At 36.5% G+C, this 23,187-nt stretch overlaps 3 protein-coding genes across 16 annotated transcripts in view; 2 read left to right on the plus strand and 1 right to left on the minus strand.

Moving 5' to 3' along the window:
* usp11 (ubiquitin specific peptidase 11) overlaps positions 1 to 8,731 on the plus strand; it is a 39,839-nt gene extending 31,108 nt beyond the window's left edge. Inside the window, exons 17-21 of the mRNA XM_087264232.1 lie at positions 715 to 827; positions 913 to 1,062; positions 4,890 to 5,005; positions 5,100 to 5,188; positions 7,655 to 8,731. Of these exons, the coding sequence (XP_087120358.1) occupies positions 715 to 827; positions 913 to 1,062; positions 4,890 to 5,005; positions 5,100 to 5,188; positions 7,655 to 7,819 (633 nt within the window). The 3' untranslated portion in view covers positions 7,820 to 8,731. The remainder of the gene's footprint in view (positions 1 to 714; positions 828 to 912; positions 1,063 to 4,889; positions 5,006 to 5,099; positions 5,189 to 7,654) is intronic.
* Positions 1 to 23,187, plus strand: part of grm6a (glutamate receptor, metabotropic 6a) — a 220,458-nt gene that overhangs the window by 179,056 nt on the left and 18,215 nt on the right. The window lies entirely within an intron of this gene.
* On the minus strand, positions 11,399 to 22,960 carry zgc:86609. Of its 14 annotated transcripts, none has more exons than XR_015497034.1 (9): positions 22,634 to 22,942; positions 20,487 to 20,544; positions 20,296 to 20,389; positions 20,113 to 20,217; positions 18,132 to 18,213; positions 17,975 to 18,054; positions 16,112 to 16,194; positions 11,864 to 12,403; positions 11,415 to 11,669 (listed from the first exon to the last, which is right to left on the minus strand). XR_015497034.1 is itself a non-coding variant. In NM_001009987.2 (8 exon segments), coding segments are annotated over 8 exon segments (762 nt in total). In that variant the 5' UTR covers positions 22,789 to 22,960; the 3' UTR covers positions 11,399 to 12,298.

Consider the following 23,187-nt stretch of genomic DNA (forward strand, 5'->3'; position numbering starts at 1 on the left):
AGTTTTTCAAAAGCATCTTGGAGTATGTCCTCCATTCATTTTTCCTGTAAGAAATTTGAAATGTCTTTTGTTAAAGCATTATATGCCATATAAACCAAATGACAAGAAGCATAACATTATAGACTTTTATAGCACAGTATATGAAAATCAGACAAGCAAATAAAGGTATACGAGCCTGTAACTCAATGACGGAAAGGACTTCAAATTAGTTGAAGCATTGCAAATGACTAGGCCCACCCGGAATCTATATGACAAACTTGCTTTATTTACCAAATAAAGTGAATCTAATTGGATTTGCATTTTAAACATTAAGTAAAAGTTCAAAAGATATTATTTTTTATTTCATATATTAAGGTATTAGTTATGATACTCCCAAAATAATTCAGCAGAAATCTGCAGACTTTTACCAAAATTCTCTGCAGAAATAGCAAAAAATGTCCACAGATTCAGTCTAGCCCTACAAATGAGACAAAAATTAAAAATATCAGAGAAATTAAAGAAAACATTTAAGCAGAAGTTAAATATAAAAACAATATATCTAAAATGTTCTTGTGTGGATGTCTAAATTTTTATGATACGCAAACTTTTCTTTAAACCAGTATTAAACTAAAATCAAAATCCATTCTTCATTGACTATGTTCTGTCTTGTCTGTCCAAGCTGTGCAAACTGTATCTTTTCTATTGCAAACATGTGTTGTTTCTTTATTTCTGCAGAAATATATAAAGCATCAAAGCATGGATGTACCTCACCAGCAAACAACAGTTCAGCTGCAAGAATGTATAGAGCTCTTTACCACCGTAGAGACACTGGAGGAGGAAAACCCTTGGTAATCACAAATTCCAGACTTTGATCATTTCTAGTGATGTACTAAATCTTCTGCGCATGTAACTTTTCTTTTCTGTGGTATGCAGGTATTGTCCCACATGTAAAAGACATCAGCTCGCCACTAAGAAATTGGATCTCTGGTCTTTGCCGGAGGTTCTTATCATCCATTTAAAGCGATTCTCCTACACCAAATACTCTCGAGAAAAACTGGACACAATTGTGGAGTTCCCATTGCGGTAAGATCAACAGTGATTTATTTTATGATTTATTTTTAAGTTGTGTTCACGATTGGCAGGTTTGGTGCACCTCAACCAGAGGAATTGAAACTTATTCTAAATAAACTCCAATCTCCGGAACATTGGCATCTAAATGATTGGAAAACTGGCATAAAAGATAAGATATCACCATACATGTAATAGAATCCTCATTTTTCCTTGTCAAAGACAAAATGTTGCTTACAGCAGTTTAATACAGGTGAAAAATAGGCCATTAAAGGGAAAGTTCACCCGAAAATAAAATATATTTACCATTTACTCACCTTCAAGTTGTTCTAAACCTTGATAAGTTTCTTCACTCTGTCGAACACAAAAGAAGATATTTTGAAGAATGTTAGTAACCAGTAACTTTCATAGTTGAAGATACTAATACTGTGGAAGTCAATGGTTACAGGTTTCCCACAAAAAATCTAAATAACTTCTTTTGTGTTCAGCAGAAGAAAGAAACTTGAACAGGTTGAAGGGTGAGAAAATGATAACAGAATTTTCAGATTTGGGCGAACTATCCCTTTATATACCTTTTTTTTTCTTAAAGTGCATGTCATGTTTGTTTTTCGAAAAATATTTTATCAGAAAGCCGTGTGTATATAGACTATCCTGACACTAAATGCAACAAATTATACATGACCGTAATAGTTTGATTAAGGTTGATTAAGTTTACACCATACCTGTCAGCATTGGGAAGTGAATATAAGGGATATACCCACCATAATAAAGGATCCTCCCCCCTTTAAAAATCCAAATTTTTAATTACTAAATATGTTCATTTAGAGCTGTTTCATTGTAAATAAACCGTTTAATGGTCAGTAATATGTTTTATTATTATTATTCACAAAAGAAAAAATAAATATGTACATTAGCAGCAAAAACATTAGCTAACAGTTCAGCTTATTAAAATGAATACCTGTTATAATGAAATAGAATCAAGCTATCAAATCTCATTAGCCGTTTCTTCTCTGTATAACTTACATATTCTGATTAAAGAGCAACGAATGAATCTCTTATGCTCGATTTTTTTTTCGTTTGATTACATTAAATAACAGGTGTCACTTTAAAAATGCACACATCTAACAATTTAATGAAGGTATTTGACTGCTTTCCTAACTTTTTATGCTCATTTAAGACAAAAATTAGTTGGGTTTTTAAAAATAAACTCCAAGATCGACATCTTTAGATATTATTATTATTATTAATTATGTGTATATGTCTGTTTAAACACGCACCCAAAATCCAGATTTTCGCTCCACTTCAAATTGCGTGTACAAAATCCTTTTGGGAAACAGCGTCTGTTTATCACTATAGAGCGCGTTAGCTGACAGTCCTGCATCATTATATGAATGTTTTGAGGATTGCATAGGAGGGGTGACGGCACCTGTAATGAAAAGGAAGGGCAATCGCGCCATTTTTATGTTTATTTCAAAGTTTTTTAGTGCCTAAACAAAGTGAAAGCACGGAACAGAATCATATTTAAGAGCCCCTTGTGGTCCGGCAGTATGGGTTACATATAGGGATGATCGGCTCTTTAATGTTTCTTGCCACCCTTCAGAGAAACACTGAAAATATGTGAGAAATACGGAATGATAGCGGGATAGAACTGTAAAATACGGGAGATTCCTGGGAAAAACAGAAGGGTTGATGGGTATGGTTTACACTCGGAGAGCAGCATTTGCACTGGATCTTTAAGTCCATAACATTGTAGTGATATTAACATACTGTAAACTTAGTAAATAAATAATTTTGACTAAGGTCTGTCTTTAAAAACTAAAAGGGTACTGCTGACGATACGAACTAACTTTTACCTTTGAATAAACATAAACAAAGAACACTGATCGCTCACTTACCAAATCTGTAGAGACATTTCAATCAACACAAACTGGAAACAAGTCTTTTTTTTTAAAGGAGACGAGCGGCAAATCCGGATTTCACCATTTTCAGATGTGAAAAGCTCTCTGGTAAAAATGTTCCTTACAAACGCATTTCTGCTGCGTGTCACGTGCACTGTAATCCACACGTGGGTCCAGCTGCACTCTCATAGCGGGAAAATGAAAACAAACCTTCATTGCAGCAAATTATAAAAGCAACACTGATGACCCCTATCTCCAAACAATTCTTGTTCTTCCACTTAATTTGGTCGTCTGAACACTGTAACAAGTAAAAACAGTCTTCGAAGCTATCATGCACATTAATGAAGTTGCACTTCATTCACAATAGAGCGCGCTGATTGGTTTGAACAAAGTCTTTTTCATGAATAAATGCTGAAACCTCAAAGACGTCACGTTGTACTCACCAGTACAGACAGCCATTTTACACGCGGGAATACACGCAAGGATATAATCGCCGTGACGCAGCTTCAAAATATAGTTTTAAACCGAAAGAACGAATTTGCTTGAAATAACGCAAAACTAACCAATTTTCACTGTTTTGTGAAATGTATGTCCTAATAGTGTTTATAGCAGTGTGGGACACACATATGACTGTCAACAGCTCAAAAAATGTGTTGGTGTTTCGTGACCCCTCAATAGTAACTAAGGTTATAATTGGGTTTAGGTCATGGGTAGGATGAGGGATGTAAAATGTGATTCTACTTTATAAGTGCTAATAAACAGTGAATATCTTAATAATAGGCAGGTATTATTATTATATTAACTATATTATTATTATTATTATTATATTATTGATTATTATTATAAGCTATATACAGTGCTCAGCATAACTGAGTACATTTTGAAAACGAACATTAGTCTCCATTTCTCAGTGAATATAGGCAATGTATTTTGGTGCATTTACACAAAACAGATTTATTAAACAGATATATTTAATAGAATAATAATTGAGGAGGCAGACATATTTAGAAAATGAAAGATAATACAATTAAATTCAAGCAAAAATGAAATTACAACCCACAAAATTTCAACTAAACTTTTCAATTTTAAGTTTCTCTTGACTTTTCCTTTTTTTAAATTTGTATTTAATATTTTTCTCTAACATATAAATTTGGGTGTTGTAGTTTATGGACTGTTATCATAAGTTATTTTGTTAGATAAGCTGCAGATTTGGCTTCAGTACTGACTAATCTAATGTATATGCACACATATAATATTGTAGAGCTTCCTATTAAAAATATGAAAAGAGAGATTTGTGAGGGGTGCACTCATATATGCTGAGCACTGAAAATGGTGTGAATTGTTACTAAAAGTACACATGAAATCAAAACTAACCATATGATTTGGTCAGCTCACATTGCTAGTTTTGTGGTGAACAATTCATCATTCATGTCATTCAAAAAAATGCTTTGCTATTGTAATCTTTAGTAGAAATCTGAAAGTGCACTTACTGTTTGTTTTCAGTTAAATTCTCAGATTACATCTGTCTGAGGTATTGGGCGTGGCTAACATACTTAACCCCGCCCCTCCAGCTGTCAGTTTGACCACAAACAGAAATGGTGAGGAGGATGTGTCTGTTAGGTTGTAATAACTCTTTATAACTTATTATATTATAAGAGTAATAACTCTTCCGAAACCTTTTTACTGATATTTCTGAATGAAAAGCCTACTTTACTACATCCAATCAGCTCGCAGTAAAAAAAAACAAAAAAAACAAGCCACGCCCACTGTTTTCTCATTTAATATTTTATTTTCTCGGTTGCCGCTTCCAGTTCATGTGGACTACAAACTTAAGTGTTGCTTAATTTTCTTTTTTACAAACTGAACTACAAGAGTGAACACACCCATATACTTGTATATTTTCCTCTTGGTTGATCAGCTCTGCTTCTCATTCTCTGTCTGCAGGGATTTGGATTTCTCAGGTTTCCTCTTAAAGAAGACAGTGAACAGTACTGAACCTCCCTGTCCATATGACCTGATCTCTGTGTCCAACCACTACGGCGGACTCCGAGACGGACACTGTATGATTCAGAGCTCTTAGTGTTCATTTCAAAACAGCATGCCATAAATGATTCACTAAATTGGTCATTCACTATTGTAATTTTTCTCCGCCAGATACTAGTTATGCCCGGAACAAGGACAACGGCCAGTGGTATTACTTTGACGACAGCAAGGTGACCTATGCAAGAGAAGAACAAATCGTGGTGAGATTAATAACCCTTTCTGTGCTTTGATTTGTCAACATAGAGAAAGTGAATTTTGATTTTGTCTGGCTGTGCATGATTCATCACCGCACTCTCTCAGAAACAAAATCAAATGTTTGTTTTTCCTCAACGCATTATGTTTCCCTGCCTGTGAAAGGACTTGATGTCATTTGGGTCCAAAAAATTTTTAACTGTATAAAATCATGTCTTTTAGAAGGAAAGGGCCTTATCATTATACTAGAGTTGGTTAATTCTAAATAATAGACTTATGGTGGCTGTCAGATTATTATCATATGCTGTCCAGCCACATTTTGAGTGAGTAATTAAATTATTATTTAAAAAAATTAGTGCTGTCAATTGATTAAAAAATTAACTAATTAATTGCACTTTTTTAAATTAATCGTGATTAATTAAAATTAATCACATTTTAAAGACTGAAACTTGTCATTTTGTGTATTCAAATGTCAAATTAATGTAAACGCAAGAAAAAAAACTATTTAAATTTAATATATAGTTGTTTATTAGAATTTTTGTTTAACTTGTAACACAGATTTCCTCATGTAAACAACAAACCCACAATAAACCATCAAGATCCTGCTTGACAGCCATATTTATTACAGAAATAAAAACAAAGGCATGTTAATGACATTTGATTTTTAAAACAATCAATACCAATAAAGAAAAACATTATTTACAAGTTGGATTCTAAGTGGACTGCAAAAAAAATGCCAAAATACAGACATTACAGATATGGAAAATGAAAAATATTTTTTTTTCACAACTCACCCCCACTGATCTTCAGGTAATTCTCGCGCGCACGCCCCTACTCAACTATGTCGCTCACTCAACCCCTGACACAGACACACACAACGCGCTGGAGCGACTCCTTTCAGAATCAACACGCATGATCGCTCTGGATAGCCTAGTGATCTGTCATTATTTGTTTTATTCAAAAACTTGCATTCAAAAAGTGCTTCCTTGGTCTTATCCATATTTCACGTCCACAAAACAGAAAGTAAAAAAAAAACCTGCAACTGCGTTAATTGCGTTAATTTTTTTTTACTCGTTAAATATTTCAAATTAATCGCATGCGTTAACGCACTAATTTTGACAGCACTGAAAAAAATTCAGAAGTTAAATATATTAAGGGCACCTATCATGAAAATCAACTTTTGTAAGCTGTTTGGACAGAACTGTGTGTAGGTATAGTTTGTTTACTGTCATATTGAAGTGATAGAAACCCAACAAGTCTCTTTTATAAAAATTTCCTGACATTAAAATAGGACTGAAATCCCAGTGATTTTGAGGCTCACGGCAACGTGGTGTAGGAGTGCTGTTTTTCCCGCCCACTGAATTGATTGACATGTGTCATGTCTCCATAATAACACGTGTCCGCAGGTCCAAAACATTTTTTGCAAAGATTTTTATTATCAAAGAGATAATAATTTTGCCTTCAACTGTATTGCACAGCATAAGTGACTCAATAGCCCCTTTCACACATACATACCTTTCTGAAAAATTACTGGCAATTTTCCGGAAAGGTGTGTATGTGTGAACAGGCTCTTTTTGAAAATACCGGTAAATTCGTTCTGGCTATTTTCCGGAAAGAGAAGTTGTAACATTGCCGGTAATTTGCCGGAATGCTGCGCTGTGTGAATGCAGAAGGAAGATTGCTGGAAAGAGCGCGTGCACGTCTAGAACGTGCTGACGTGAGACGTCTGCTTTAGCCAATCAGAACAGTCAGACGCATTCACGTCGGCACGGTTTGAGAATAAAAGCCTTTGAATATTTTTCCAGATGCATTTAGCTGCTAGAAATTAGTCAGATAACGTTTATATGTTCATCTTTATGCCAACTGTGTAAATAATTATCGATAAGATGCTTATGATAAGCTGTTGTTTGTTTACCTTCAAGCTTTGCGTGTGCCTATAACAGTCTATGAGCGCCAGCACACACATATCATGTACATCTCGACATGCGAAAATGTTTCTCTATATGTTTTTATCGAAGTTGTTCACAATACTGATCATCCACAGAGTTTGTGATGTAGTCAAATGTTTCCAAATACAAGCATAGCCGTTTAAAGCTCATTTGTGGTGAATGATGTCAGAATTACTGGTATTTTGGAATGGATGTGTGAATGCTCTTTGCCGGGAAAATTCCGTAACGTCCTCGCCTGTGTGAACAGCGCTTTTTTGAATTTATCGGTAAAGTCGTTCCGGAATTTTCCAGATATTTACCGCTATCACAGTGTGAAAGGGGCTAATATCGCCAGTAAAAGTCAGTAAAATATTTTTTAATTGTAATACTATTATCTTATTTATTCACTTGGAGCAGCGTTGCCTATGTTCATTGTTTGTTTATGTTAGTAAAGGCATTAACTGATGCAACACTGTAAAGTGTGACCGTATTTCACAACATTACCGTATTTTCGAGGCATTTACGATATCCCTGTATTTTCTGTAGACAAGCGCCGCCTACCTCCTGTTCTACCAGCGCCAAGACAAGATCCGACAGCCTAGCGTCCCTCCGCCCGTGCCCTGCTCCACCCAGCCTGAGAACCACATCTCCTCCCAGACCAACGACAGCGCAGACGGAGCTTCGGCCTGCGTCAGCATGGAGACGGACTGATCTCTGCTGCTTTCCAGCCTCACTTCATTCTTTCTAGCTCTTATCACTTCCATCTAATCTCCAGAAACTTGAACATCTGGCTCCCACAGAGGCCACTCTCTCTCTGTCTCTCTCAGGCTGGTGCTCGAGCATCATGGGATTCCTTCATGAAACGGGTTTGGCTGGTTGCGGCGGCGGATCGCACTGATTTATCTGCATCGCTTCAGCGAGGATGAATGGGAATGTGGAGGTTTGCGGTTCGTCATCACCCACGCGTTTATTTTATTTAATTGTTTTTCTAAGCTTGCTGTTTCTGAGCTGGCTGAGCTGCTGTTCACACTGGGGGAGCCGACCAGCGAAGCCGCACGCTGGTTAGCATCACGAATATTAGCAGGAATGGTGTTTCTCATATCAGGGATGTCATGATCAGAAATTGTTCGGATTTCTGAGATCTTGTTGAAGACAAACTAACACAAATAATGGTGGGTGGAGGCTTGAAACATAGAAATCGCTATCTGTCCACTCACTCGTGAACTATTTATTTTCATAATCAGCAGATGCTAACGATTATAAGTCTCATGAGCGGCTTCTAAAGATCTTCCGATTTTATTTTCATTAATTTCTCTTGATATTTTCTTTGCGTTTGGGAAAACCCCCTCTGTTGCAGGACACAAACAGAGGCCTGTTTTCCTGTGAGAATGACTTCTCTCTTATTTTTATTTGTAAAAAGGCAGGAAAACACATAGTACGTTTTTTTTCCCAGACTAATTGCGTGCAATTTATTACGAACTCTCTGGAGCAATGAGAATATTTGAGCAAAGTGCTTTCTGGATAGAGCTCTTTATGTGATTTTTAAGGCACCTCTTTGTACAGTATTTTTGTATTGTAAGAATAAACGATGTCTTTGATCACTTTGGATCAAACGCTGGGAAACTGGGGCAAGCTTTCATTTTATTTTGTTAATAATAGAGTCAATATATATATAATTGTATTACAGCTCTTTTGATATAAATAAACGATGACCAATAAGTCGAGGTTTAGGCTTCCATTTACCTTGTTTTACCTCTGAATGAAAGGATGCGTAGATCCTTTTTCCGGCGATGGGGAAAGTGCATATTCAGCTGTTGACAGTGTTGTGATTTATTTTGTGCGCACTGCATAGAGATCATACAGAAAATGCTTTTTCAGTTGCACTTCCTGTTAAGTGACTGCTTTATTCAGACGATAATGTAGGCAGTTTATATCTCAGAATGACAGATGTATATCGCTATGTGTGACAGGAGCACTTAAACCTACAGTACAGTGTAATATCTAACGTAATAACACAGAGGAGTCTCTCAAAACCTGTCCAGAAACAAAAGAGGCTTTCGGATGTTTTCGCGACTTGAGTTAAAATGTATTTTGAAGTAAAACCTTTATATTTATGCTGATTTAACTATTAAGTTCTTGACAGGATTTGTGAGACTCGAATGAACTGGTGTGAAGTTTCTTGAAGTGGGCATTTTCATTTTAAAATAGTTTTATTTCACAACTACAGTCTTCCATTTTGGGTGGCACGGTGGCTCAGTGGTTAGCACTATCGCCTCACAGCAAGAAGGTCGCTAGTTTGAGTCCGAACTGAGCATGTTGGCATTTCTGTGTGGAGTTTGCATGTTCTCCCAGTGTTCATGTGGGTTTTCTCTGGGTGCTCCGGTTTCCCCCACAGTACAAAGACATGCGGTATAAGTAAATTAAATCAACTAAATTGGCCGTAGTGTATGGGTGTTTCCCAATACTGGGTTGCGGCTAGAAGGGCATCCGCTTCGTTAAACATATGCTGGAATAGTTGGTGGTTCATTTCGCTGTGGCAACCTGTGATGAATTAATGGACTTGCACCCCATTCACATGGGGCTTCAGCGTCAACGCTTGACAGAGGTTGTGTCTGAAGTTGGGGCTGACGTGGTCGTCATAGCAGCGTCAGCCAATAAAATTAGTCGGCAATAGGCCACTGTCTGAGCTGGTGTATTTGCATACAGCGATCTGATTGGCTGACGCTTCCGTCGGCGCTTGAAAGGTTTAGCAAGTCCTAACTTTGAAGCGGCGCTGGCGGATACACAATGCAGTTCGGCAACGCCTGATGTCACCCATTCAAAGTGAATGGGAAGAGTTGAAGCTGATGCCCTGTGTGAATGAGGAGTAAGCCTAAGGAAAATAAATGAATGAAATTGGCCGTAGTGTACGAGTTTGTGGGTGAATGTGAGTGCATGGGTGTTTCCCAGTACTGGGTTGCAGCTATAAAAGCGTCCACTGCATAAAACATATGCTGGAATGGTTGGTGGTTCGTTCCGCTGTGGCGACCCGTGATGAATAAAGAGACTAAGCCGAAGGAAAATGAATGAATAAAATTGGCCGTAGTGTATGAGTGTGTGGGTGAATGTGAGAGTGTATAGGTGTTTCCCAATACTGGGTTGTGGCTAAAAAGGTCTCCACTACCTAAAATATATGATAGATCAGTTGGCGGTTCATACCGCTGTGGCGACCCGTGATGAATAAAGGAACTAAACCGAAGGAAAATTAATTAAATTGATCGTAGTGTATGAGTGTGTGGGTGAATGTGAGTGTATGGGTGTTTCCCAATACTGGGTTGTGGCTATAAGAGCATCCACTGCATAAAACATATGATGGAATAGTTGGTGGTTCATTTCGCTGTGGTGACCCGTGATGAATAAAGGGACTAAGCCGAAGGAAAATGAATGAATGAATGAAATTGGCCATAGTGTGTGGGTGAATGTGAGTGTGTGGGTGTTTCCCAATACTGGGTTGCAGCTAGAAGAGCATCCGCTGCCTTAAACATATGCTGGAATAGTTGGTGGTTCATTCCGCTGTGGCGACCCATGATAAATAAAGGGACTAAGCCGAAGGAAAATTAATGAATGAATGAAATTGGCCAATGAATGAAATTGGGTTGCAGCCAGAAGAGTATCTGCTGCGTAAAACAAATGCTGCAATAGTAGGTGGTTCATTCCAACGTGGCGACCTCTGACAAATAAGGGACTAAGCTGAATGAAAATGAATGAGTCTTCCATTTTGTATGTGGTTTATTATTATTAATGCGATGAGCCTTTTTCACTTTTACGGTTTCATAGTGATCGATCACTTTAGTACTAGCATTGATTACTAAAATATTTTGCTAGTGCTGGAAACCACCATGTTAGAAAATCACATACAGTCTCATTTCTTTTAAAGCAGGTATGAAAATCGAATATTTGTTAGAGCTACTGTCTGCTTATTCCAATGAAATCCATTTGAAAAAAGTCAGCTGTGTATAAATGTTAGAACAGTTCAACTTTTAAAGCTACAAACGTTTTTTTTTTTTTTTTTGCAAGCCCGGTATATCAACCCAGTCACTAAATTTGCTATTTATGCATTGTGGAGGCATTTTCTGTATAGGAATCAAACATTATAAATAAGTCATGAAATAAAGGTTATTTGAATTTTGAGTACGGAGTGTTTCCTCCACCTCCAGCATGAGAACCTGATCATATCTGTGTCACTCATAAATAGTCCACCGGCTTTATCATTTCCTATCATCTCATTCAAACCGAGACACGAGCACAAATTGATTTCCTCTTCACCTGAGGGTTCAATATAATGTTTATTATATTAATACATCTCTCGAACACAGAGGACGAAATAACATCTGCTCTACAATCAATTTACGTCAGAATATCTCAGTGTTTGAAACAACGGCACGGCAATAAGAAACCTCCATAAAAATCGAGCACTAAAGAGGAAAAACTGCTGTATAGAACTGGTTTAATTAAAGTTGAAATCCTAAACAACTGTTTGGAAGGCACTGAACTCCTAAGACAGTGTTTCTCAACCATGTTCCTGGAGGACCACCACCTCTGCACATCTCAACCAAACACATCTGATTCAGATCACCAGCGCATTGGCAGAGACTGAAAGACCTGTAATGGGTGTGTCAGATAAAGAAGACCTCCAAAACATGCAGTGCTGGTGGTCCTCCAGGAACATGGTTGAGAAACACTGTCCTAAAACATGTTTCCAATGCATCAGTTCACACATAAATATAATATTAAGGCATAAAACATGAAAACTTCTGTATGTTAATACATTTGGCAGTCATTTTCTATCTTCGCTGTGCTTATATTGAATTTCAATTCTCAGGACATTCGTGTGGGTGTTCAAGGGATTGTACACCCAAAAATGGAAATCCTGTCATCGTAAATTTGGAAACCGGTATCCATTGACTTTAATAGTATTTGATTTATCTATTATGGATGTCAATGGTTACAGGTTTCCTACATTCTTTAAAAAAACAAGGGTTAATGATGACAGAGTTTTCTTTATTTGGGGGTGAACTATCTCTTTAGGACGTTAAAATCAGCCTAAACACTGTCAGGATCATTTCAGCATTCGTCAAGTGTCAGCATATGAATCATGTTAAGCAATCGCTGGTTCATATCATATCAGATGTTTGATTTTGACTGTGGTTTTTAGTTAAAGAGTTCTCTGAAGTTCAGATCCTGACACATGAGTTCCTCCTCAACGTTCTCCAGGGCCCATTTATGCTCCACGATCTCCAGGGCTTCCCACTCGCTCTGTTACAACGACAGAAGATCATCGAGAGCAGTGTGAACATCTGGCTAAATATCTGATCCACAGTTGAAATGCAGCAACATGCATGAGGGTGAGTAAATGATCATGTTATTACTCCCTCTTCAAGGTGTATCTGTTATGATTTAGTTTAAAAGTTGCTCCTCTGTTATTAAAATAAATAATCATTTCATCACAGAGACACCGAGCTCATTTCTCTCAGTGTCTGAAAGTGTTGGTTCAAAAATCATTTCTTTTTAATCCCCGCCTTTCAAAGAGCCTGCTCTGCTCCAATTGGTCCGATGTTTTGGCATAGTCTATTGTGATTGGTTTAGTACTTACTGTGCTTCTCCATACAACAAATGTCAGTTAGCATATCTATGTTTTTCCTCTCAAGGATTTCCTAGCACTTTTCACCAAATCAAGTTGTGTGTGAAACAATGTGTGTTTGCTTTTACAGCACAGAAAACAGCACCTTCTTGGTATGTCGACAACACAAACAAAACTCTTCCGGGGGTCTGTTCTTCATACCTCGCTTAAATGATTTAGGATGATTTGGCAGATCCTGGATCTTTTAATCTTGATAACTGATCTCTGGCTAATTTGGTTCTTCAAACAACTTTGCGAATCAGATTAAAATGTCTGGATGAACTGATCTGAGATCGCTGTGTGTGTTGTGAAGGACAGATCTATCGATCCTCAAAATCATGATCAGCAATGCAACGATTAGCTGACAGCACAGCAGCGTAATGACATCATCTGATTAATATTCAAATGATCCATGTGAACAAAATTACATGAAGTTCATAGTTATCGGTTTGTTAAATATGACACGTGATAACTTTCCACTTTTGTTGTGGGCTGCAGGCTTACACTTTCATGTGTCAAGAGTATTTAGCAATTTATTTCGTTTTACAGTTAGAGCGAATTTTCATTATTATAGTAGTATAGTAGACAGTTTCTTGTTCAAAATTCAAATCACCGTCATATTAACTGTCAAAACATGTTCATGAATGCATAATTATTGCTTTAAAATGTTGCATATTGTGCATGTCTATTATACACAAATTGTATTAAAGTTATCTAAAAAGTTCTTATCAATACATTTTTTCTTTGAACCACCAGGTGGCAGTATTTGTACTTTGATTTTAAGGTGCAGATTGTATAATTTTAATATGTATTTTTTTACTCGTGTATATATGAGCAATACCACATGAGTAGCATAGCGATTTTGCTGTATATCAGCACTGGTGGGAGGCGTGCCTTAGTGTCCCATCAGTGCTGATATACAGCCATATCACACTGCTAAGGGTGTGATATTGCATTTATACAACAGTTTGTCGGCACAATCTTGTACATAAAAAAGAAAATCAAACACGAAGAGTCTAAAACCGTTTTGTATTAGGAACTGCTTTCTTCTGCCATTTATTCACATCTGCAGCTGACGTCAGAACAGCCGAAACCGGATATTTATACACAGTGCATATCAAACATTAAGCGACCGTTACAATATCACAATAATTAACCTAGAAAAAAAAAAGAGCAATCACTACCAGACTGCTGTTGTGTTTCTGATAAGGAGGGACGAGGCTGAATCCAGCTTCTTATTTGCAGCTTTTTAGTGACTCTATCCGGTCCACCTTAAAAACTGCGACGCTTCCGTTTATTAGCTTCTTATTCGCGCTCAAGAAAACACACTAAGCAAGGGCTTATTATGCGGTCCAGGCTCTTTTAGTTAAATTGGGAATTTTCATTCCAAAATGGCTACCGCGGGACACTAGCGGCATTTATTCTATGCTCTATGATTATACGCAGCTGATTCAGTCGTTACTTTGTGACATAATAAAACGCACCGCGTTTCTTTTTTCCGTCTTAACAAAAATGGCAGTGAGGTGTGCCTCGCGTATTTTCTAATAGGGTATAAGCAGAAGGAGTTTTAATTGTCAGTAACCCAGTTAAAGCCATTCTGGTAAGCTGTATGTCGTAACATAATCGCCGGGTTTAGGGTCTTTTTTCCTTTAAAAATCTGCGATCTTCACTGCCAGATTGATATAAGATATACAGGATACATACACATTTTTACGACTAAAATTCCATGACTTTTCCATGATTTTTCCAAGACTTAAGTAAGTTTTCATGACCTAATGTTTCATGCAATGTCTACATATGCGTGGTAAAAGGAAAACAATGCATGTTCAAATCAGCATATTGTAAAACACGCTGCAAACTAATTTAAATATAATTTATTTTTATATCTATGTCAAATTCATTTAGATAATGCTTACACCGCACTAATAATGTGAGAGTATGTGATTGGCTAAGGACAGAAAAAAGTAAAGACAACTAACCTATATTCAAGTATACAGATATTTGTTTTCCATTACTTTTCCAAAGCTTTACCAGGCCTGGAAAATGCCATGACAAAATTCTATGACTTTTCCAGGTTTTGCATGACCGTATAAACCCTGGATATAAAGTGTGTCTCGGTAAAAGAAGCACAACATTAAACTCAATTTTTCCTCGCCATGTCTTTAAAATATGAACATTTATTTTACTCTAGTATTTTCAATCGAGCTTCTATGCTAGCCTGCTCATCCTGACTGGCCCTTGTATGTAAATGTCTTTTCATCTTGTTTTACATTTGAACAACTAAATAAAGGCCTAAGTCTATTTAACTGATTATAGTTTAATTACATTACAGCATTGATGCTGTAAAAGGAACCGTAACAATATTGAAAAAGAGTCCGGTGAACGGTCACCGGAAGTTTACCAGTAAGGGGAAAAACACTCGCTGTACATATACCCCATTCACATTTGGGATTTTTTTCTTTGTTTATGAAATTTAAAAGATTTACTCACGTTAGAAGGAAAACTAGCTAGTGAGGAGTGTAGACTCGGATGAGAATTTGCTACAAACCAATGTTGGTTTATGAAGTAAATTTTGAATCGACTTTTTCTTTAACTTTGTTTTGTATGCACTTTAATCTATGAAACTTTGCAGATATATATATATATATATATATATATATATATATATATATATATATATATATATATATATATATATATTATATTCACAAGCAGCTACATTTTTTAAAAAATCATAATTTCGAAGAATTTGTGGTTACAATTTAGTTTAGGTCACAATCCATGGTATTACCAAACCATTAACTAATGCTTCTAGCTTAATAAATAGTTAATAAGGTAGAAGTTGGATTTAGGTTTTGGTTAAGATTTAGGGATGCAGAATAAGATCATACGTTATAACTACTAATGAACAGTTAATATCTTAATAATAGGCAGGTAATAAGCCAGTAGTTACTAGCTTGCGTTGTGACCTAAACTAAAGTGTCACTGAATTTGTATATGATTTCTATTGTGCATTTGAACTACGTAGACTTGCTGCAATGAACACAATCTGCAAAGATTCCGGTTTCACAGCCATCCTAAGATTGAGGTTTTAAAATTAAAGCGATCCTGTTTCTACATCGGGGGCTGCTGTTGCATGCTTGGTGTAGCTGATGAAAAAAGTTAACCAACTCAATTACTCCTCCATGAATAAAATCTGATACATACAAACTCCAAAGCATAACTCACTGGTGATGCAAGGTTTAGTACATGCATAAATTCATATTCCTATGTAAAACACACAGAGAAAAATATTTGCACCACACATAAATACAAAAAAAGATATAAACATAAATACTGCTCACCTTAAATGCTTTATTAGGATCAGGGGGCATCGCCATCGCAGCCCCCGTCATCTGATCCTGCATAATTCTGGACTGATCTGCAGCTGAAAATGAACAGGAAGAAGAAAAGCCACCAGGGCTGAAATTACATTTAGGTATTAATTAGGTTTATACAACAGTTCTGTCTAGTTCTCAAATCTGATTGGCTGATAGCTGTGATATATTTAAGTAATATCAGCACCCGTACAGCCACTTTACCCTTTGTGTATTACTCCGCCCACATACAGCCAGCAGACACTACAGATCTAAAGTTTAAAAGATGCTTGCTCAGCTGTTTAACTGTCAGCTTAGGATTTAAATCCAACACGGAATAAAGTAGTTCCTCATACAAAGGTTTTTTAAGACTCTACATGTTTGATTTTGTTTTTATATTCACAATTATGCCGTCAAACTGTTGTATAAACGAAATATCACACTCGTAGCAGTGCGATATGGCTGTATATCGGCACAAGGCCGCCTCCCACCAGTGCCGATATACAGCCGTATCGCACTGCTATGAGTGTGATATTGCTCATATATCTCTTACGGTATCTTACCTCAAAAAGATGAGGAGTCCCAGTTTACTGTCTGAATGAAATTTAATTCACAAAAGTAATTTTATAGACATAAAATGCATATAAACTGCAAGCGTCTACTTTAATATAGATTTTTATTTAAAAAAAAATATGCCAAAAATATAGTTATTACTTAGTCAGTTAGTTAGTTAGTTAGTTAATTAGTTAACTAAAAGGTCATTACTTCTGTAATCTGTCATTCGGTATAGCCCATATTTAAAATATATTAAAGAATAAGTCATGTTTATTCAATAAAACCATGCACATTTTAATGTAAAATTCAATGCTTCTCTTGACCCATACGATATACACTACCTGACTAGTCTTGTTGCCTATCCAAGTTTTAGAAACAACAAATAATAACTTGACTTCTAGTTAATCATTTGGTATCAGAAGTGGCTTATATGAAAGGCAAGGGCCTCTAGATTACGCTTATTTTACCAGAATAATATAATCATGCCTTGATATTTAATTATTTATTTAGGACAGAAAGGTCTGACTTTGCTTAGACAAAAGTCTTGTCACTTAACAGAAATAATGTACAGTATATAATATAAAGTCATGCTGCAGTGGAGGAAGAATGACTATTGTGTATGACTCGCATGAGCTTGGAGGACTGCATCCATACATCTCTGCAAAGACATCTGAAAGTCATCTGGAATGGCAAAGAAAGCGTTCTTGCAGGACTCCCAGAGTTCATCAAGATTCTTTGGATTCATCTTCAATGCCTCCTTCATCTTACCTCAGACATGCTTAATAATGTTCATGTCAGGTGACTGGGCTGGCCAATCCTGGAGCACCTTGACCTTCTTTCCTTTAGGAACTTTGATGTGGAGGCTGAAGCATGAGAAGGAGCACTATCCTGCTGAAGAATTTGCCCTCTCCTGTGGTTTGTAATGTAATGGGCAGCACAAATGTCTTGATACCTCAGGCTGTGGATGTTGCCATCCACTCTGCAGATCTCTCGCATGCCCCCATACTGAATGTATCCCCAAACCATGATTTTTTCCTTCCCCAAACTTGACTGATTTCTGTGAGAATCTTGGGTCTATGTGGGTTCCAGTAGGTCATCTGCAGTATTTGTGATGATTGGGATGCAGTTCAACAGATGATTCATCTGAAAAATCAACCTTCTGCCACTTTTCCAAATTATCAACTAGAAGTCAAGTTATTATTTGGTGCTCTTACTACTGGGATCGACAAAAATACTTTTGTCAGGCAGTGTATAATATAATAAATATAACTAGATTTCATACACAAATTAACTGACCATTGTCTTGTCCAAGGATGAGGGTGTACATGCTTCTGAGCCCGAACACATTAAGAAAATACCATGAAGCTGAACTAACCCTGTAAGAGGAACAGAGTTTATTCAGGGTTTTCAGCATCTGGAAACAAATCAAAAACTTCACATGTCAGTATCGTACCATGAGGCATCCAGAGAGACCAGCTCGATTCCTCTCTGTAGCATGGGCTTGAATCTCAGCGTCAGAGGAAAAGGAACTTTAGCTGCAAGGAAAACCAGTGGGACAACATTAAAGCAACACTGACCTTAAGAGTTCAGTTCAGCTCTTAAATTTGGAATTATTAAAGAGATTAAAAAGTCCTGTAAAAATAAAATAAAGGTCTTTAGATGTTCGTATCGGTATGTTAGATTTAAAGACATCTATGAGCTAGTGTGCTACAAAACTGTGGCAAAATTTAGAACGTATGAACTATCCCTTTAGAGTAAATTGAGTTGAAATATTAATAATTAATACCTATAATAAGTATATTCGACTCGTAAATATGATTTATCTGTTCTCTTTCATGTCAAATACATACAGTTACAACAAAAAAAACATACAAGTTTACATCTTGGCAATGTCTATGAATGTAAATAGCTGAAAAAGAAACGGTGTCTCTGTTAGCCACTTTTTAGCCATAAGCTGTGCTGAACAAACCTAAATGTAATCCCACTATGATCAGCGCCCACCTACTGATGACTGCCTTTCAGAAAATGAGTTATGAATGTACTGGCCAAGCGTTACATCACCCAATTAAAATTCATCATCCGGCTGCTAAGGTTTAGAATGACACACTTCGTATTTCAGATCCTTACAAATGACTGTTTAAGGAGTTAAAAGGACATTTTACCCAAAACTAAAAAGTCTGTCATCATTTACTCACCCTTCACTTGCTCAAAACCTATTTGAGTTTCTTTCTTCAGTTCAACACAAAAAAGATCATTTTTTTTAAATGCTAGTTGCTAGGACCCATTGACGTCCATAGTATTTTGTTTCCTATTGTGGAAGTCAATGGGTGCCAGCAAGCAGCATTCTTCAAAATATCTTCTTTTTTTATCTTTTTTTAACAGAAGAAAGAAACTCATAATGAGACAGGGAGAATAAAATGTTGAGGTCATTTTCATCTTTGGGTGAACTAACCCCTTTAAAACCACATATACACATAGACAATATACACTTACCGGCCACTTTATTAGGTACACCGTACTAGTACTGGATTGGTCCCTATTTTGGCTTCAGAACTGCTTAAATCCTTGGTAGCATAGATTCAACAAGGTATTGGAAATATTCCTTAGAGATTTTGGTCCATATTGACATGATAACATCACGCAGATGCTGTAGATTTGTCAGCTGCACATCCATAATGTAAATCTCCCGTTCAACCACATCCCAAATGTGCTCTATTGAATTAGGACCTGGTGACTGTGGAGGCCATTTGAGGACAGTGAACCTATTGTCAAGTTCAAGAAACCAGTCTGAGAGGATTCAAGCTTTATGACATTTTGTGTTATCCTGCTGGAAGTAGCCATCAGAAGATGGGTCCACTCTGGTCATGGTCATGGACATGGTCAGCAACAATACTCAGGTAGGCTGTGGTGTTGAGACAATGCTTAATTGGTCCTAATGGGCCCAAAGTGTGCAAAGAAAATATCCCCCACATCAAGGCCGTGTTCTGCAGACCTCAGATGTAACGAGTGATTATTTGAGTTACTGTTGCCATTCTATCAGCTGGAACCTGTCTGGCCATTTTCATGTGGCATCAACAAGGCATTTTCACCCACAGAACTGCAGCTCACTGGATGTTTTCTCTTTTTCAGACTATTCTCTTTAAACCCTAGAGGTGGTTATGAAAATCAGCAGTTTCTGAAATACTCAGACCAGCCCGTTTTTTCACCAACAACCACGTTCAAAGTCACTTAAATCCCCTTTCTTCCCCATTCTGATGCTCGGTTTGTACAGCATTAGATCGTCTTGATCATGTCTACATGTCTAAATGCTTTGAGTTGCTGCCATGTAATTGGTTGATTATAAATTTGCATCAACAAGCAGTTGGACAATTGTACCTAATTAAGTGGCCACTGAGTGTATTCCTTTGTTTTTAGCAAATAATAAAAGCTCTTACTTGTGAGGAAACCAGAAAAGGCCCAGTTGATCCATCCTCCAATCAGAATCATGGGCAGCACGTTGGTCAGATTTCCTTTCATCATGTCGGTCAGCATGCTGGGATCTGTGATGGCAGATGTTATGATGGAGCATAGCAGGTTGTATATTTTATTTCATTTAAGGATGTTAAATTGGTGCTTACCTGTCATGGGGTTTTTGGGGGTCACCTTTCTTTTGACCTTCTTGAAGAATCCAGTCTCAGGGTTGTTGAAGTAATGTTTTCTCATGGCAAATGACTGAAAAGGAACAGCGATCAGTGGTTAGTCACACATGAAGTGAATAAATATAGTTTGACAAGATGTGTCATTCATAATATAATACAATAATCAAAACCTGTTTAGGAAGATACTTTCCGTTTTCTCTTAATATGCGACTGCGCAGCAAAACCTGGCTGTAAAGTGAAGTAAGAAAGGATTAATGCTTAAACCTTTCTGATTATAGGATTATATAAATCTACATGTAGTTAAGGTGAAAAATACACTTTTCTACTTTCAATATAGTAAAATAGCTTAAAAAAATAATTTTTCAGTAAACATTTCTGGCTAATAACTCATTTTATAAATATTTTTCAAGTAATGAAAGTTCCTATAGCTAAAGAAAAAAAAAAAAAGTCCGGTCAGGCATATTTACACTACCTGACAAGAGTCTTGTCGCCTATCTAAGTTTTAGGAACAACAAATAATAACTTCTAGTTGATCATTTGGTATCAGAAGTGGCTTATATGAAAGGCAAGGGCCTCTAGATTACGCTTACTTTACCAGAATAATATAATCATGCCTTGATTTTTAATGATTTAATAAGAACAGTAAGGTCTGACTTTGCTTAGACAAAAGTCTTGTCACTAAACAGAAATCATGTACAGTATAGAATATAAAGTCATGCTGCAGTGGAAAAATAATTAATATTTTGTATGACTCCCATGAGCTTGGAGGACTGCATCCATACATCTCTGCAATGACTTAAAAAACTTATTTTAAAAAAATCCATCTGGATTGGCAAAGAAAGTGTTCTTGCAGGACTCCCAGAGTTCATCTTCAATGCCTCCTCCATCTTACCCCTGACATGCTCAATAATGTTAATGTCTGGTGACTGGGTTGTCCAATACTGGAGCACCTTCCAGGGTTCCAAACACTTTTAAAGACATTTTTAAGGCCACTATAAATTAACTTTTAGGCTCTGACAGGGCTAAATCCTAAGGATTTTTTTGAATAGCCCAGTTGGGAAAGATTTTTATTTTTCCAGTCAAACTTTTTTATAATTAAATAAATGTAATACAATAATATTTAATGATTAAAGATTTTGATATTTTAGTTACTTTTGAGCAAAATATTTAAAATACTGACAAAAAACAAGCAAGCTCTAGTTGTATACATACACTTTATTTAATTATTTATTTAATTTAATTAATTAATTAAAGGTTTTAAAAACTATAATAAACTAAATGTATGCACAGCAGTCTGTCCAGGTCAGCTTCCTCATACATGGAGCACTTTTAAACAAATGTTATTTTAAGGAAAATAATTAAACCATTATGGTAAATAGGATTAAAAAGTACATTCTTAAACAAAAAGTTTAAAAAGTTTTATTTATTTTATTGGATGGGTGTTGGCCAGACTGGGTAGCTATTCATGAACAAAGGACCCGTTTAAAAAAAAACCTACAACACAATATTTCAGTAAATTTAAGACTTTTTAAGGCCTAAAATTTAGTTTTTGAGATTTAAGAGTTTAAGACCCCGCAGATACCCTGACCTTGACCTTCTTTGCTTTCAGGAACTTTGATGTAGAGGCTGAAGTATGAGAAGGAGCACTATCCTGCTGAAGAATTTGCCCTCTCCTGTGGTTTGTAATGTAATCTGCAGCACAAATGTCTTGATACCTCAGGCTGTTGATGTTGCCATCCACTCTGCAGATCTCTCGCACGCCCCCGAACTGAATCTAACCCCAAAACATGATTTTTTCTTTACCAAACTTGACTGATTTCTGTGAGAATCTTGAGTCCATGCGGGTTCCAATAGGTCTTCTGCAGTATTTGTGATGCAGTTCAACAGATGATTCATCAAAAAAAAAATCTACCTTTTGCCACTTTTCCAAATGATCAACTAGTTGTCAAGTTATTATTTGTTGCTCTTACAACTGGGATCGACAACAAGACTTTTGTCAGGCAGTGTAGAACAAGATTCATTTGATGACATTGTACTGAAAGATCAGTGCAGCCCCCAAAAATTAATTGATTTGTTAATTAGTCAGGTTTTATAAAAATTCTGAACTTAGGATTTCTCATAGTTAATTACACATGTTTATTTATTCATATAAAGGGTACTTGGAATATTTCTACACTACTTACTCAGCAATCAGAACTGATTTTATTTTAATTCTGAACGTAACAGATTGATTGATGTTGTTTCTGAACTCCAGATAGTGATTATTGTTGTTTAATGTATCTGTTTATATCTAAACACCTGTATTTTTGATTCTCACCTGTCAGACACCTGCTGCAGATCCACTTTCTTCTCATTATGGATGAGTTTAGTGATGTAATGCCGCAAAACTCCGACGAAGAATGTGATGAAGACTATGGGCAAAACAACCCAAAGGCGAATACTGGAGTCTAGCAGCAGCTCTGGACCTGCCATTTCTATGCTGACTGAAATCGAACTATAAACACTGACACTTCTAAAGTTTTTTTAAATGAATATTCAATTCTGGAATTAATACTACGATGAAAAGTCAAACGTTGGTGAAACTACATAACTTTTAGACACATTTCTGTATGAACATGCGCCATTTGAGCAGCTGCCGTATGACCTTTGAACTAGTAGCGATTCAAACACGAGTCGTTTTGATGAGTCGGATCTTTGAAATGAATTGTTCGAATCGTCTTACACCGGTTTAGGTGGTTTGTGCACGAAATGAACACTCTGAGCCGAGTCTATTTTGTACCGAGTCACTTTAAAACTTGACAGTTTTTATTCGCAGACATAGTAAATACAGATATTTTATGAAATTGGGTATATATAGCTCTAATAAAATCT

Source organism: Danio rerio, chromosome 8 (assembly GCF_052040795.2).
Source record: "Danio rerio strain M-AB ecotype USA chromosome 8, GRCz13ab, whole genome shotgun sequence".
Taxonomy (NCBI): Eukaryota; Metazoa; Chordata; class Actinopteri; order Cypriniformes; family Danionidae; genus Danio; species Danio rerio.

What these genes read in the sequence shown, in the direction of transcription:
- zgc:86609 (XM_087263253.1), bottom strand. Translation starts at nt 22,788, where the DNA reads ATGGCAGGTCCAGAGCTGCTGCTAGACTCCAGTATTCGCCTTTGGGTT. An exon ending in CCCCAAAAACCCCATGACAG is followed by an intron (nt 20,218 to 20,295) that starts GTAAGCACCAAT and finishes CTGCCATCACAG; the next exon opens with ATCCCAGCATGCTGACCGAC. An exon ending in GTCTCTCTGGATGCCTCATG is followed by an intron (nt 18,055 to 18,131) that starts GTACGATACTGA and finishes TTCCTCTTACAG; the next exon opens with GGTTAGTTCAGCTTCATGGT.